At 36.3% G+C, this 16846-nt stretch overlaps 1 protein-coding gene across 1 annotated transcript; it reads right to left on the bottom strand.

Annotated features, from left to right (window-relative positions):
• Positions 1 to 4275: 4275 nt before the first annotated feature.
• On the bottom strand, positions 4276 to 11986 carry LOC113237272. Its single transcript, XM_026473662.1, has 3 exons — positions 11828 to 11986; positions 11224 to 11454; positions 4276 to 4538 (listed from the first exon to the last, which is right to left on the bottom strand). Exons 1-3 carry the CDS (start codon positions 11910 to 11912, stop codon positions 4276 to 4278), a joined length of 579 nt encoding a protein of 192 aa, XP_026329447.1. The 5' UTR covers positions 11913 to 11986.
• Positions 11987 to 16846: the final 4860 nt, after the last annotated feature.

The raw sequence follows: 16846 nt of genomic DNA, 5'->3' as shown, positions 1-16846 counted from the left end.
TCCTAAGTTTAAAAACTACATTAAAAATATTTTGATCGAAAAATCATGTTACAAAATTGAAGACTACGTATTAGATAAAGATGTATGAAAAGACGACATGGCTCCAGAATCCACACAAATTTGATTCAAAGTGTATTCCATAGCATTTTAGTTTATTTGAAAAGAGCAATCCCTAGAGTTTCTTGCTCGTTCTTCTCAGGGAGGTCAGCGTAGTGAACGAGCAGTAGCTTAAATGTGACGTTTTCAAGTGTAAATTTATTTTACCTATGGAAGAAATAATCTTTGATTTTGACTTTGACTTTGAGCACGCTTTTTTTAAAAAAGGCGCAACGTTTTCATGTTTAAAAAAACAAGCAGTTTTTCCCATCTCTACTCATAAAACAAAAATCTAAACTCATCGTTGTTGCAATCAATAGCCAGCAATATAAAGTCAAGGTCCGTTACATAACCAGCCAGTAGTTAGTCAAGTGGACTGGACTAATATGAACGCCGTGTGGTAAGTCACACGTCATAGTTTCGCAACAGTAACTGACCGCTTATGAAAGTCTGATGCGCACGAGTGCTTGTAAAAACCATGATGATATACAATTTGGAATAGAGTAAAAACTTTAATAATAGAGTTACTTAGAGAGAAATTGTATATATTGTTAATTATAACGTGTGTTCAAATTATACGACTAAATTTGAAAGTATAACGAAAATTATGATTACTTCATCACGAAGGCTCTTTAATAACTTAATTCAGTTAAAATAACTAATATTGCAATTATTTTCAAATGCATTACAAGGAATCAAAGATATCCTACGGTAATAAGATAATGCAATAAGTAAATATACCTCTATATCCTTCTAAGACACAGCTATCTACGATGGGAAAAGAGCTAAACGCTCCATGCTCCAGGTCCAAGTAAGTTTATATAAAACATGTATTTTTCTGTATACCCTGTGGTCATATAGAAGATATAGCACTAAATTTGATGTATTTATGTATTCGATATTTCCTTTATAATGTACACTACAAATCTGTTTTGGAACTGGGATACCTTGGAGTTTGCTGATGGTACACAGGGAATTTACGTGGTCATAGAAACATTCGGGATCTAAATCACTTCACATGACATGTACATTTTGATGTACAGGCGGCTACTGTTGGGTAATTTTCCGAAAAATTTCAAATACTTAGTGGAATTTTTCCCCGAAAAATTCTCGAAAAATTTGAAAAATATAATTTCGAACGCTCATAACTATGTTCCACGTTTAGAAATATCTTTTTCGCCTCACTAGCTCGGAAAGGCTTTCCTTAGAATTCCGCGCGCAAAAGCGTTTTTTGTACGCTAGCGAGGAAAAGGTTTTTGAAATTCGAACTTGACGATGTACTGAAGAAAACAAATTAATGACACGTTCAAATAAGCAATTTTTCGTACAATACTTACTTATGTAATGTAAATCCGTTGGTATATTTCATTCTTATTATTGTTGACATTAAATTGACAATGTTAACTAATTGTGTTTATTAAATCATTTTAATTCGTTGAAGAACTAACATAATTTAAATAATCACTTAATCACACAAAATAAAAGTGCAAGCAAGAATAAAAATTGACGAAGTGTAAATTCAGAACGCATTCGAAAACAAACTTTTTCTTTTAATTTGAAAAAGTGATGTTTTTCAATTTTTTTTTACAATTTTGTTTTTTTTAATTGGTTTTTGGCCTTAGTAGGATATAATATGGAGATATACAACAGGTTTATTTATCATTTGATAACAATATAAAGTAGGTTTTTATTTACTTACTAAAATTTTTAACGTTGGTACAATACATCTACGCTGTTTAGATTTCCTTTGTATCAAAATTTGGTTGGAAAAAAACTTTTTGCTTTTAGCGATGAGGCTGCCTTAGCCACATTAGTTCTAAGTTGATTATGTATAGTTTTTCTTCTTGTGTATGTACAATAAAACCTTAGAATAATAACGCATAGAATGATAGTTTCATATCAAACGAACTGTCATAAGTGAGGCAAAAATCAAATTCATGTAGGCTAGTTTTAGTAGTAGGTTAATTTTTGGTTTTAGTGAATATTTATATAAAAATACAAGTTGAAACGTGTGGAATTTGATGTTAGTATCTATTTAGGTTTGTCTGAGGTATTTTTACACTCATTTACCGCACATTTCCTCATTTTTAGCTAAAATTCTGTATTTGTTCGCGGTGCAAGTTGACCTTGAGCACTGAAGGCCCGCCCGCTCGTGTAGGCCCTTTGGGAGCGCTTCAATTTGCCTCACTTAGCGTGTGCGGGCTAGGTGCTCTACTGCACCTTGTGAAAGAGTTCTTCCGGAGAAGTAGAGTCACCTTACCTATTTCTGCTGCTAAGCAGTAATGTGATGTAATATGAGCATTTAGCGTTCCGGTTTTGGAAGGGAAGGGCGATGGTGAAATTACGGGCACAAGGGACTTGTCAACTTACGTCTGAGGGTGATTCACAGATCTTTGCGATTTAAAACTCTGAGCGTCACTGCTTCTATTACGGACAGGCGTGTCGCTTACGAGCAGGCGCACGACTTGTTCGTTCCGTTACTTGCCATCATTAAAAAAATCTATTTCTCGTAGAAGGCAGGTTTCGTTGTTAATTTGGGCGAAATTGTTTTTTTATAAAATTATAAAGTGTTACAAGCGTAAAAACCATGAATTCCACTATAAAGTCCAACTCTATAAAGCAGAGTGTGCAATATAAGTAATTGGCACTCTTGTTTCTGAAAATATAATTCCATAAGCTTTTTCGAAGCGTCCCTGAAACTAAATTTAATGAACGGTGGTTTGGTAAATCACTGGGTAAGTACGTGAGCCGGTTAAATTGTGAATTGCTGTATTTCAACTCATTATTCTAACTATATTCCAAATTACCATTGTTATGACGCATTTTGTATGTTATTTTGTAATGAGGTGAACGAAATTATAAGTTTACTATGATTTTTAAATTATATGTATCATTACGAATGGTCAAGGAATATAATACACTACTGACTGTCTGCCGAAAATACATTGATTAAACAAATAAAATGAAAATAAATAAAACAAATGAAAATCGATCGAAGATGTTATTGTCCCGCGGTAATGCGACGTCTCCACGTCGAAAGAATTTAAAATAGTGTGTTTAGGATGTTTTGCTTTTTGGATACATCGTTTTATTTGTAATAGTACATTGTGTATTAAATGCGGTAAATAAGGAATTACGAACGAGACTATTAGAAGCCCGAAGTCGAAGACTGAGGGCTTTCGGAGTCGAGGTTCGTAATTCCCGTACCGCCCGTGAAGCATACAATATTTTTCATTACATTTGCGCGTAAACAGTATGAATGCATGCAAGCTAACTTGACTATAAATGCCCCAAATAAAATCCTGTCTTTTTCCTTCTCATTACAGCCATAGTCGTGTAATGAGAAGAAAAAAGGCCCGAGGTTTTTATTTGGGGTATTGTGGTCAAGTAAGCCTGCATGCAAACATAATATTTACGTGCAAGTGTGATGATAAAGTAAGTAATACTGCTAGTTCTTAGGTTTTCGCGATTATTACACATAGGAACTGAAACTATTTTTCCGGATTTAAATCGCGTATATTTTTTTTTTCAATCTGGGACTAGAAACGATCAAATGAGAAAAAATAAATACTGTATTTTTATGATGCTGATCGAAACAGTCAATTAGAGATTCCAGTTTCGATTCCCGGGCCGCGAGAAATAATTGTATGACCTACATTTATTTCTCTCGTGGGTTTGGGTGTAATTTGTGGTTGTCTGTGTGTACTCGTATGTCCATGGCACCCGCGATGGGCTATGAAAATAAAAAAATATAGTATTAATTCCTTTTAAGCGACGTAGTATCTTCATTTTACGTACTTAAAGAATAATAGTTAACCAATATTCAGTACCACTGCCGGGTACAGGCCTCCTCAAAGGGAACATGGCCTGTATTTCCCACGCGGGCCTAGCTGGTTGGGAACTTCACGCACTGCATTAAATTGCTTTGCAGATGGGTACAGATTTCGCGATGTTCACCTTCATCGAAAAGCTATGTTAAATTTCAAATGAAATTTCGCAAGTAACAAGCTCCGGGAAACCTAACCACTAATTACTATAACAAAGTTGAGATGTGATGACGCACATTAAGACCTACATATTTCTGCCGCCATGCAGTAATGTGAGCATTACTGCGTTCCGGTTTTAAAGGGTAAAGGTGCTGGTGAAATTACAGGCACATGAGACTTGTCAACTTATGTCTTAAGGTGACGGATACAGCGGCCTCTCAGGACATTGCGATTTATGCGTGAAACACACAAAGAGCGAGTGAGAGTCGGGCGTGCGTCGGGTCGGGTACACGGCGGGTCTAATAGTGTGTTCACGCGCGGGTGAAGGACGGGCGCTCGCGCCCTCTCTTGATTTGTTGCCGTCCGTACAAATACGCGGAATTATATCCGCCGTGCTTCCGACCCGACACGCGCCCGACTCGCACCCGCTCTCTGTGTGGTTCACGCTATAAAGCTCTGAGTGGCAAATATAATATACAGGCGTGTCGCTCACCACCATAAAGTATCATAAAAAAAGAATAAACTAAAATATTAACGTAGGCGACATGCTTTAAAATAAAAATAAATTTAAAACCGTCAATTAACAATCGAAACGAAAGGTGTAATTAGAGACAGAAAGTAAACCTTATTATATACACGTAATGTTGAGAATTAGAAAAAAAAACTAGATAGAGTCAGTTTAATGTGTTCTAACTCAATCGGTCTAGTATATCAAGAACACGTTACATGTGGTCGACACCAATTGGTCTAGAAAGTGCTGAGTCATTCAACGTGATATTACGAATTAACGATCGGTAAATGCCATCTGGACCGGCTCGAGATGACCCATTTATCGTAAATTTGTGTTATAAATTTATTATAAGCGCTAGATAGAATTCTTTAACATCATGTACAAAGGAAATATTTTTTTCAAATACCATGTGACGGGACGAACAAGTCTTGCGCCTGGTGGTAAGCGACACGATTGTCCATAACAGTTGCAGTGCCACAGAGCTTTAAGTCTTAAAGATCACTGCTACTGCGCCCGTCACCCTGAGATATAAGTTGACAAGTCCCATGTGCCAGTAATTTCACCAGAACATTTCCCCCTCCAAACCGGAACGCAGTAATCCTCACATTACTGCTTGGCGGCAGAATTTTTGCGGCTTTTTCTCAAAATACTAGCTTTGGTATTACATACAGTGTATTGGTTTGGCACGGCAGAATAGTGAATAAGTCAACGAGTAACTGCAAAGGAATTCTCAAACATTTTGCTCGCAAGTTCCCAATGGGCGTAGGCCCTTAAAATAATACTGGTAAAGGTGTCTTTCATTTTCAGCACCAAAGTATGCGTCCACGCACGCAAGTAGGCGTACACAAACGTGTAAGGTAATATAACAATTGCATTCCTAATAAAGCCTAAACGTCAAACTATAACAAGTAATTTTGGTTACAAATACTTGTTCTGGATGTAATAAAGCCATAGTCGTAAACAATGTTGGTTCTTTTGGACAATAGACTAGTAAGGCTTTGGTTGTGGTGTAATTATACGTAACTTGTCTAACAGTCACGTAAGCATAATAAGCCATCTATAAAGACAATACAGTAATAATGTAACATTTTTATAGCTATGTATAAGTTAAATATACTATATTCCGTGCGGGAAGTAAAACCAGGAACGAAATTCGTAGTAAACGTTCGAAAATAAGACATGCAACAATTTTTTATAGGTACATAACTACTAGTGACAAAAAAAAATACGAACAAATTGTGAGCGTTGTGGTAAGCGACACGCCTGTCCGTAACGTTTACAGTTACTTTAATCCTAAACATCTGACGGTCACTGCCACTGCGCCCGTGACCCTAATAGTGTTGGGTAGGAAATGAAATTAAAATGAGTTAGAGGGAGTAGCTCATTTGAAAAAATGAGGCGGTACAATGTCCTACTTCAAATTAAGTGCAATGGCTCAACAGACATGGAATATTGAGCACATTTTCATAATTTGATGGCATCAATCAATTGGATAACTTATTTGTGTGTACGTGTTATTTATTTAGTACTATGGTGTATGATCATATGATGTATAATCTCAGTACAGAATACTAAAAAAACCGACCTGAAAAGTACGTGGAATTACGCCTATTTGCTAAGTTTTATTGAAATATCCCCTAGTTCGCCACTATACAGGACTTGACACTGGAGATAATAAAAATAGGTTCTCACTACGACTCTACTTAAAGTATATTATATTGAGAGAAAAACGCCTTGAATGGGAGAAATAGCAAAACCAACCATTAAAGTAATTGCTCCTAGTTAGGCGCTATTTATAAAAATGAATCTTCATGCGTGAACAGCAACCCTTCGAGGTGGATGATTTTCTTCAAAATGAAATGAGACCACTATGAAGTACCCCCTTTCCAACAAAAAAAGAATCATGAAAATCGGTTCACAAATACCGAAGTTATCGCGTAACATACATACAAAAAAAAAAGAAAAAAAACATACAGTGGAATTGAGAACCTCCTCCTTTTTTGAAGTCGGTTATAAATCGTCTAAAAAGCGGGCAGTGCAGGACCAATAATTGTTGCATATGTTGAATTCGAAACAGTTTGACATGAGTGAGGCTGTGACATGGGGCTATGACATGAGGTGAGGTGTGAAGTGGGACATTTTTATGACATGAGGTGTTGTGACAAACTAACCAAGCGAGTGGTACAAACGAGTTGCCTCGTGTATGAGTAACCCAACACTACCCTGAGGCGTGTTGTTCACAACTTCCATCTGTCTGGAGTTTCATCAGTACCATTCAAAACCTGAACGCAGTAATGCTCACGTTACTACTGAGCGGCAGATATACGTACGGTGGCAGTATTTCCCTGGACCAACTATTTCACGAGCTAGACTGCTATTAATTTTAATTTAGTAATTTAAAAAAGGGAATCTATTACGAGGTCGTGCATCAACAAGATGGACCGATGGATAAAAACAGATGGAGGTAGATCACCAGCTTCAGAAGTACTAAGTTAAACAGACATGAAGGAACGATTAGAGAATGAGTAAATTAAAGAAGGTAAGCTAATGTAGGCAATACGAAGCAATGCCCCTATATAGTTAGTGTTCCGTTCAGTCCCTAGGTAGTACAAGACAGTAGTAGTACAAAAAAGTACTATAAATTTCTTAAACAAATCAATAGGAATCATGTCTTTATGGATCGTTCTCCATCAATGGAGATAAATCTATATAAAGTTATATGAAATTAAATTTTGGGGTAGGTGCCGACGACTCTTCATCCAGGGCAATCGTGAAACGATATGAAAATTTTAATGGTCTTTCCGAAAAGAAAATTAAAAGGAATACAGTAATAACAGATGACGTTGATAAAATTAATCGAACGACGATAAACACTTAAATTTGGTTGAAAAGAAGTTTAAAATAAAATAACATTCTTACATTAACGTCACAGTACATTAATGAACAGTTATTTATCTTAAGATGAATAGTAATATTTTTATTGAAAATTGTGATAAACATAACATTAACACGTGAAATAAAATAAAGTGGTTGTTCTTGACAGTCGTCTTAATAAATTGATTGGGGCAACGTATAAGCCTGTATAATAATAGTTCGGTTGATATTCAAAATTTGCCATTCACGAGGTTTAAAACTATAGTGAAACAAAAACTTGACACTGTATTATACAGCGTCTGCCTACTTGGATGACAAAAAGCCGTGGTAGTGACCCATTTAACTCTTGCAGGTTGTCTTTATGTATAATATTTGAAATAAACATTGTAAATAATGGTCTTTCTTTCTTATATATGCCCAGGAAAATTTCAGACATCATGTTTTTATATAAGTTAATCCATTGTCACATTGATTTGCCGGATATTTTGGAACATGTCAAGTTTTCTCTCCTTCGGAAAGGTAGCCGATTACAAAACCGGAAAACCTTTGCTCTGCCTGCATGTAAGACAAGTAAGTAAGTAAGTAAGCAAAACAGTAAGTTATCAAACATTTTGTTTTTGATTTATTTTTTGTTTTTAATTCATTTGTTTTTTAATTTAGTTTATAAACAGAAATTGGGCTATCCGAGTCCAAATAAGTTCGTAAGAACATTTACGTGAAAATTACACGCATGTTGTGCTTACATCTAGTAGGTTCCATTGTATTCGAATTGTATTTAAGCAATGTCTAGTTAAAACTGATCTCTCTAACCAGAAACTCTCTAACCTGTTTTGTAAGCCAAATAAAAAAAAAATGTATAGAAATGTTTATTTTTAAAGAGCACTAAACTCCAAGAGTTTCTTATTCATTCTTCACATGGGGCTTACAAATGAGTAGTAGAGTTATCAACGTGACGATTCAAATGTAATTTGCTTACCTAAGAAATAAAAATTATTTGTGTTTGACTTTGTAATTATCTTTATTGATATATTGATTGATCTATTCTGAGATGATTAAAACGAATACGTATTCGATTGTAGTCGACAATAAGTCGAATAATGGCAATGAAATAATACATAATGAAAAGTTTGATCATGCCATCAATGGAAACTTAAATGCGGCTCGTAAAGAAATTAAAGATATTGATGGAGCTGCAACTATTAAGTCTTGTACGATGATTGTAGAGAAAGTTGGTAATAGTATGTATTTTGATAACAAGTTTGTTGAATTGAAGGTACTGGTTCCTGGGAAATTACATATACTTATATACTTATAGTACGAGTGTAGTGATGTGTGTTATGGAAAGGAAATTGAGGCTTTAGTCCATTAAGGGAGACGTACCAAATATCAGATACTTTTTGAACATTCGAAAAAAACACTAATGTAATATTTAAAAATTTATATTTATTGCAGTCACAGTCATCTTCTATCTAAAGACTACATTAGAAAACGAATTAAACTTATATGTAGGTATGTTCATTTTATCAAAATCAACGATGTTTTCATACGTACCCTAATAATGCATATCCAGTACAGGGTACACTATTTAATATTGGATATCCAGTATAGGGTACACTCTAATAACCAGGCTATGTATTTAAAAAGATGCTTTTAAATTTGCAAAAGCAGTAAGCAAAAACAATCTAAACGTTTCTAATTAAACATTTGAATATGAAAGACACTATATAACGAGTGATGTAGGTACCCCAATATCGGATATTGTGGATACATAGGTATTCGATATTGAGGTAACTACCTAATTGTACAATAATCGGTTACGAAAATTTCACCCTGCGCAATTATCGCTAAAATGCGTTAACTTCTGTATTCTAACTATGCGCCTAGCTAGTATATAACATTGTCACAAAATATAATATCACATATAATACTCTAACAGCGTTTTGAAGTCAAGATCTGAATCTGATTTTGCCTTCAGTTCGCTGTCAACATTCACAGCAAACTGAAGGCAAAAATGGCGCAGACAACTACCAAAATATTGGTAACTTACATTGACGAAACAGTTCTAGTTTTTAAATAAAGATGGTGCTGTTTAGTTTTCATTATAGCGGGGTACCCAGTATTGTGCACGTATTCAATATTTGGGTACGTCTCCCCTACTATATTTTATTTTACTTATTATTTGTCAATGTAATGTGTACATTATTAAAACAAAGATCAAAACACTAAGAGAAATTAATTCGATCTGGCTGCTCAGCCAATTAAGCCATAGAACGAACCAGCAGACCTTACGAATTTTTGTATATGCCTTGTTGAATATCTTTGTTTTTGATTTTTAACGACTTTTTGCCGTAGCGCCATATGTGACAAATTTATTTCTTCACTTAGAGCGTTACCTTTACAGCTAGCATAACTGACTAGATATGTCTATTTAATTATTGTAATTTATATGGTTATTAAACGTCATTGATGTTTTACTACCATGATATTAAATATTTTTTTTGTCAAATTACTCCAATAGTTTGTTATAATTATTATAACAAAGAGGAGAGACACTAAGGCTCAACTCACACTGGCGCAGAGTCGAAGCGTCGCGTCACGTCCTGGTTCTAATTATAACGCAAGACGACGCGCGTCGTCGACGACACTCGCATTAGTGCGCCCGGATTACAGTGTGGTCGGCGTCTGACGCCTCACTGTGCGCAAGGAACGCACGCCAAAGCGCGTAACCGCTCGATTTTAACCAAGCGCCTTCCATATTTGCATAACACAAATTTGTACCTTAGTAATGGGAGAATAGAGATTAATATACTATAGGCGAAAAACATGACGCGTCGCGACGCTTCGACTCTGCCCCAGTGTTAGTTGAGCCTAAGAGTGGTTACACACGGCGGCTTTTAGCTGCGATAATTGCGACTTGTATCGATGCAGACAGTTCGATGCAGTCGCGCGTTTGCATCGCTGCTAAACCACTCTAAGATGTTAAATATTATTATTGAAAGGTCATATCTGAAAAAGGACAACTTTTCAGGAGTGAAGTTTAAAGATTCTACGAACGATATCAGCAGACTTCTTTTTTATGTTTAAATAGGAGAGCTGTAACATTTCACATATAGGTACATCATTTGATAAAAGCACTTTTTAAGTATGATCATGTGGCCTTATTGTACCAAAGGTATGACATATTGCTTCAAGTTTAAAATAACTGTTTGATAATGAAATGAATGAGCTGCAGTGGAATGTATTTAGGGTTAGGACAAGTATAATAACACTAAATTTGTTGCTATTATGTTTGACTATTTACGCGGTCAGTGCCAATTCTTTAGAATACATATTATTAAACTGCCTCCGTAGCCGAATGGTTACCATGTTGGTCTGCCACGCAGAGGTCCCGGTTTCGATTCCCGGACCGGGAGAAATACTTGTACGGCCTATATTTATTTCTCTCGTGAGTTTGGGTGTAATTTGTGGTGTCCTTGGCACCCGCGACACAGGATTTTCCTAGTGTGAGGCTATGAAAGTGTCAGAAAAAGTCGTTATTTATCTATTTATTAAATATATCGTCGTAAGACCATATGTACAGTAATACAGGATATGTGAACGATAAGAATGTATGATGTAATGTATTTGTAAATAAAAATATGTTCGGAAAAACCACATCGTATTACATACAGGAATCACTGTATAAACAAAAAGCATGAGATTCGCTGTCATAATTTCAATACGGTAAAAGTTAATTACAAAGAATGCAAAATTTACCAATAAAAGCAACGACATCCTGGATTTCGAACTCTCTATCTTTCAAAACAGTTCTGATGTTAAGCCATCCTTTCTCCTCTAATATGTCTATCAATTTGACAGTATCTTGTAAGTTTTCCTTCTTGCTACTTTTGTTTTTCGGCACTCTGCCGATATCTTCGTCGTTCTGGCTGTAGTATGGACACTTGACGCTTGTGTCGATGTACACGATCGATGGTGAAGTTATGAAAACTAGAAAAATGACGATCAACGTGTTACATCTATAGTCTCAAGTTGAGAGACTGATCTTGAAACGAACGTGGCCTGCGCTCTGACGCAATTAAGAAATAATATAATCTCATTGTTAGCAATATTCACATCGTACAAATTAGTATTATTTTCAGGGAATCAAGATAACAGTGACATGATAACTGATTATTATTTACTAAAAACCTCTATTTTTGGAAGGTGTTAGATCACGACAAGATTTAGTAAGAATATCCGGCAAAATGTCATAATAACATTGGACATCGAATGATTCAGCAAACCGGTTCGGCCGCTGGCGTCCGCGCAAGCCATACGTGTCTCAATTCGCAATCAACAGGTTAATGCCAACGTGTAACACCTTGATCGCCGCAGTTCCTGCGGAAAGTTCGCGGCCGCAGCGGCGGGCCCACGCCGCCGTTTACGGGGGGTTTCTCCGATATCATATTTCACCATTTTTCACTTCATCACATTTAGCTTTCAGTTCACTTCAAAGGCAACGATTACACTTCACCGACTCAGCCATCTGCGACACGCAATTTCCTTTTTTGTTCGTTCATATTGTTGAATGAAATTAGCACTGTGCATTGCATTGTGTCTATTCAATTTATTTCTAGTTACAGGTTTCCTCTACAAAAACGAGTCCAAGTTACAAGTCGATAAAAAACGAAGTACAACGCTCGCCGGCTCAGGGCCAACTGGTACCATTCGTATTTCCATCGAGACTTGAGACCAGCCGCTTGCCGACTCAATGCCGAGCTAAGCTATGAATCGCGTCTAGCACGACTGACATTGCTCTTCGCTTATACAACTGATTTGGCGTTGAAATTCAATTGGGAAGATGTATTTTTGTTACTTTTTCCAAGAAATTTGCTCCACTACATTTGTCACGGTCTAATAAAAGTATTCAAACAAAGAATCTTAAAGTTGCAAAGATATTGGACCAAAATAAGAATCTTTGTGAGAGCAATTACATTTTAAATCAAACTATAGACTAGTTAGTGTCTAAGAATAGCAGCGACTCATGCCGCAATTGCAAAATCAACAGATATGAACGCGTACAGCACGCCACATGGCGTTGCAATCAGAGCATTGCAAGTTGGGAAACAATGAAGGCTAATATAATCTGTTCCGAGGAAGGAGTATTTAATCAATTATGCTATATATTACATAGAATTAAATATTCCAAATACAATTACGGTCACCGGAGAGAATTTAGAAAATGTTAATGGCATTTAGTTCTATTAAAAGCGATCGTAATGTAACTAAAGAAGAAACATCTGTTTATTGTAAAGAAATTTTGGTTATTGTTCCTAACGCCGAGCTAAGATATCGTGATGTCAATGTTGATCGCCAATGAAGATTATACGGCACAGATCCAGTAATCGCAACCTGTGGATCGTGTGATGCACTTTCTAGGCCTCCAGATAGAAAACCGCGACAATAGCGACTTTGTTCACTGTTACGGATTACTGAAGTGTCTTGTGATCGAAACATAGTAATTTCGTTCATTTTTTGTCATAGAAAACGCTAGTAGAGCAACATGATTGCTGTGAATTATAGGTTATATAACAGCACTTAACTTTTTCGAAGACAAGAACGTTAATAACAGTAATTCATGCAAACGTTTCATGGTTGAGGTAATTTTTTAAGAATAATAATTAATAAAAAAAAAAAAATAATAATAATAATAATAAAAATTTTTTTTTTTCAATAATGAGGTAATTTTAAAGAATAAGAATAAGATAATAAACAAAATAAAATGCATGTACGCCAAATAAAGCAATTTGCATTATGAATTCCATTCAAATAGTGGCAACGTTCCGGGTAGCTGGGTACTCGATGAAACAAGACCTGACCAAGGATGCAAATCTGTATTTCAATGTGTGCACAGAAATACTGTAATGATATGCAACGTAATTTGTTTAAACATCTACACTAAACATAAATGTCTGCTCAAACTCAATTAATCTTTATTTTATAGGCAAGCAAATTACACTTGAAATCGTAACATTGATTTAGTTCTACTACTCATTACTTAAGGCTGATTCCCCTGAGCAGACTGAGAAAAACAATGAGGGGTTGCTCTTTGTAAATAAACATTTGTATACATGTATCATTTACAATATTTAATTTGATACATAGTGACAACCTGCAAGAGCTAAACGGGTTATTACCAAATAGAATATATATAAGAAATAATCTTAGTGCAAAGTTTTTGTTTCACTATAGCTTTAAACCTCGTTAAATGGTAAATTTTAAATACATTAATATTGCTTCTAACTATAAACTGAAAATCATAATTCTTCATTTACAGGTGAAGGTAACAGCAAAATAACTTTTCCTTCTTTTTTAGACAAACAAAAGGTCATGTTGAAGTAACTGGCAGGCAACAAAAACATTGCGAATTGTGGTCAGAGCCACGGTATTTACCAGGTTTATTATCTTCAAACATGAATATTGAGTTTGTCAAATCGCCTACTTTAAAATACTTTCAATAAATGGAGAAACAACGACCAACACGTCATTGCTACCGCAAATTAGAAATTTGCTAATGACTCATAATAGTTCGTTAGCTAAATTGGAAATAATATTAAAGAAACCTAAACAAGAAACTATTAGCTTGAGTGACAAAGTCAATAAAAATGGAAATGTCGACGTAAATTGCGTTGTTAAATAAGAATTTACGTTCAATTTCGAAGACTAGACTTTTTACAGTGGACAGCACGAGCCAAATACATGAAAATGTATGCATTAAGAGCAAGAAGCAGTTGCTTTAGCGAAGACTACCGAGCCTCGACGAAACGATAGTGTGTATTACCGATAAAGAAATACAAGAAAGTAAAGTAAAATACAGTAATAATAACACGACTCATAAGGCTTATTTGGTAGTTGTGATAATTAGCACGGGCATGGCAAATTTTGATGGGCAAAGACCGGCCGGCGGCGCGAGCGCAGATGTCATGCACTTGCGACATCCAACAATATGAACGAATATTTCATCACAGATACCGATGAATAACAGCACAAACTGGCGTAAATATTACTTCGTGAGCTTATTATATTCGCAATACTATTTTTGGATGTAAGCACGAAAATCCACTTTCACTGTCGCGGGGCGGAGTGCCCGAACTTGTCTGCGCGGTGCGTCCGTTCGAGTGCGCGGGCGCAGGGTTGACTCGCGCGCTTGCCGCCGTGAACCGTGCCGTCCCACTCCAACACCGCTCGCGAGCACCAACTGTAGCCACAGCGTGGGCACAACAGAATAGCCTTTTATGTAGCACCTATTTGGAAGTTTCATATTCGACCGGACCGCAAAACAACAACAGCGTAATCAATAACATCATTGTCACGCGATACAATCCAAAGTGCATCAGACTGGTCGTTTCCTTTGTTAGCTTTTGTTTATATTTTTGTTGTGACTTGAAACACCTATTGTGTCCTCGCTAACCTTTACACCAGTTTATACAATGCATATGCGATACTCACGTAAGGTAAGATCATTTAAAGTCGTAACTAACAGAAGAAAATAAATGGTTAAGGGAATTGTTTAATTACTTTCACATCCGCTATTAGAAAACGTCTTGACGGTACACAGTTGATAGTGGCTAACAGATCAATTTAAGCGCGGCTGCATTTCAGAAAACTGGTCCAGTTGGACAACAAGGAATGTTGGGCGATAAAATATCAATCAGACCGTAAATTACAAATTGAACAATGGCCACTGAAATAAAGGAGCCAGACACGAAATAGCAAAATTGTGTGTCGCAACAAGAGCCAAAAGTCAACAATGCAGAGCATATAGTTGTTAATTGTAGCCGAGATACAGTAAGAAATGTGGAACGATGGAAGTTTGTCGTGATCACATCTACTTTGGCGTGTGACATAACGTGTGTAAAGTCGCTTCAACTAGAGCGGATTAAATAATTGATCCCACGTTCGATTTCAACAACAATTCGGATGAAGTTTCGTGCAACAACAGCATTCTAGAACTAAAAACGTGAGTTACCAAATGATAGGGATTATTTTAACAGTTCATATTGCTTTAGCTGTTGCAAACCGAAAATTCAGTTCTATATTAGTACTTGTGGAGGTCAGCGAGGGGTCAACAGTTGCATAATGAGAAACACCAATGCTTATTCATATTTCTATAATAACCAGTGATTGAGGAATGTTAGTACTGTGGGGGAAAAAGACACACCGCAGCATGCTCTGTTCGAATGCAAGGCGTTTAAGAACGAAAGGCCGATGGCGCAAGATGAAAGGCTCTCTAAAGAGAATCTCGTGGCAACAATGCTAAAAAACAGAGGGCATTGGGAAAGATGTGAAGGGTACCTGAAAGTAGTCATGACTAAACGAGAAAAGGATGATCGAGACAGACAAGCCAATGACGGCGTCTGAGACATGCGCCTTTACGATGTAATGCGTTCGCGGTTCCATGAAAGAATGCTAGGTGAAGGGACTCCTCCCTTTTTTTTCCTCCGTTTTAGTCCATTGAGTAGTAACATCACCAGTTTAGTCGGGCATGCTGTATGGTACGGGCCGTACAGCATCCATGAGGATTTCCTCCTCCAGCGGAAAAAAAAGAATTAATGATAACCAGTGAATGGAAATGGTAGGATACGGCCAATATGTGGGTTTTTTATAAGACACCAAGTGACGCAATGACCAAATTGTTAACCAGGTGGTAAGCGATACGCCAGTCCATAGCTGCAGTGCTACTCAAGAGTGTTAAAAAATGTGAGTTGTAATTGCAATTTAATACATCCTGGTCTCGATTTTTTTCAAATCTAAAATCAGCTTGATTACCATTGCATTCAAGCTGTTCAAGCCTTTTTAATACTTAAGTGACAGACAGGCTTTTAAGGAGATTTGTCGAAGGCCGACAAATATATACGCAACGTCGATTTCCTGCTCTTAACATTTCGATTGCACTTCAAATAAGCTACAAAATTTAAACGAAACCGTGCATAGGTTTCACTTAGCGTAATATTGTGCAGTCGATGTCTTCACTGTTAGTAAAGTGTTATAAAAACTGCACCGATGAATAATAAATCAATCAGACATTCCTAGCTGTCACGGATTTTACTGCATATACTTTAAACAGTTATAATGTCTCAAATAAACATGTAATTTGCTCACCACCCAGGCAATGCAACCAAGTCGGAAGTATCTACGTCTGTTGCCATGTCCACGGGGTCATTTCCACATTAAACTAGCATCAAACACAACTCTTTGACGTAATAGCATCATTGTTCTATCAAAAACAGTTTCCCACCATTACGTATTTATTCATTATTTTGTTAAAAATTGCTTAGCGAAAGTCATAAATTATTTCTGCTGTACTTTTGGGATTCATTTCGTAACAGCAGGTTGCAAC

This window comes from Hyposmocoma kahamanoa, unplaced genomic scaffold (genome assembly GCF_003589595.1).
Source record: "Hyposmocoma kahamanoa isolate Upper Pololo Valley unplaced genomic scaffold, ASM358959v1 93, whole genome shotgun sequence".
Classification (NCBI taxonomy): domain Eukaryota; kingdom Metazoa; phylum Arthropoda; class Insecta; order Lepidoptera; family Cosmopterigidae; genus Hyposmocoma; species Hyposmocoma kahamanoa.
The sequence above is the reverse complement of the archived record's forward strand: the minus strand, read 5'-3'. Positions and strand labels throughout refer to the sequence as shown.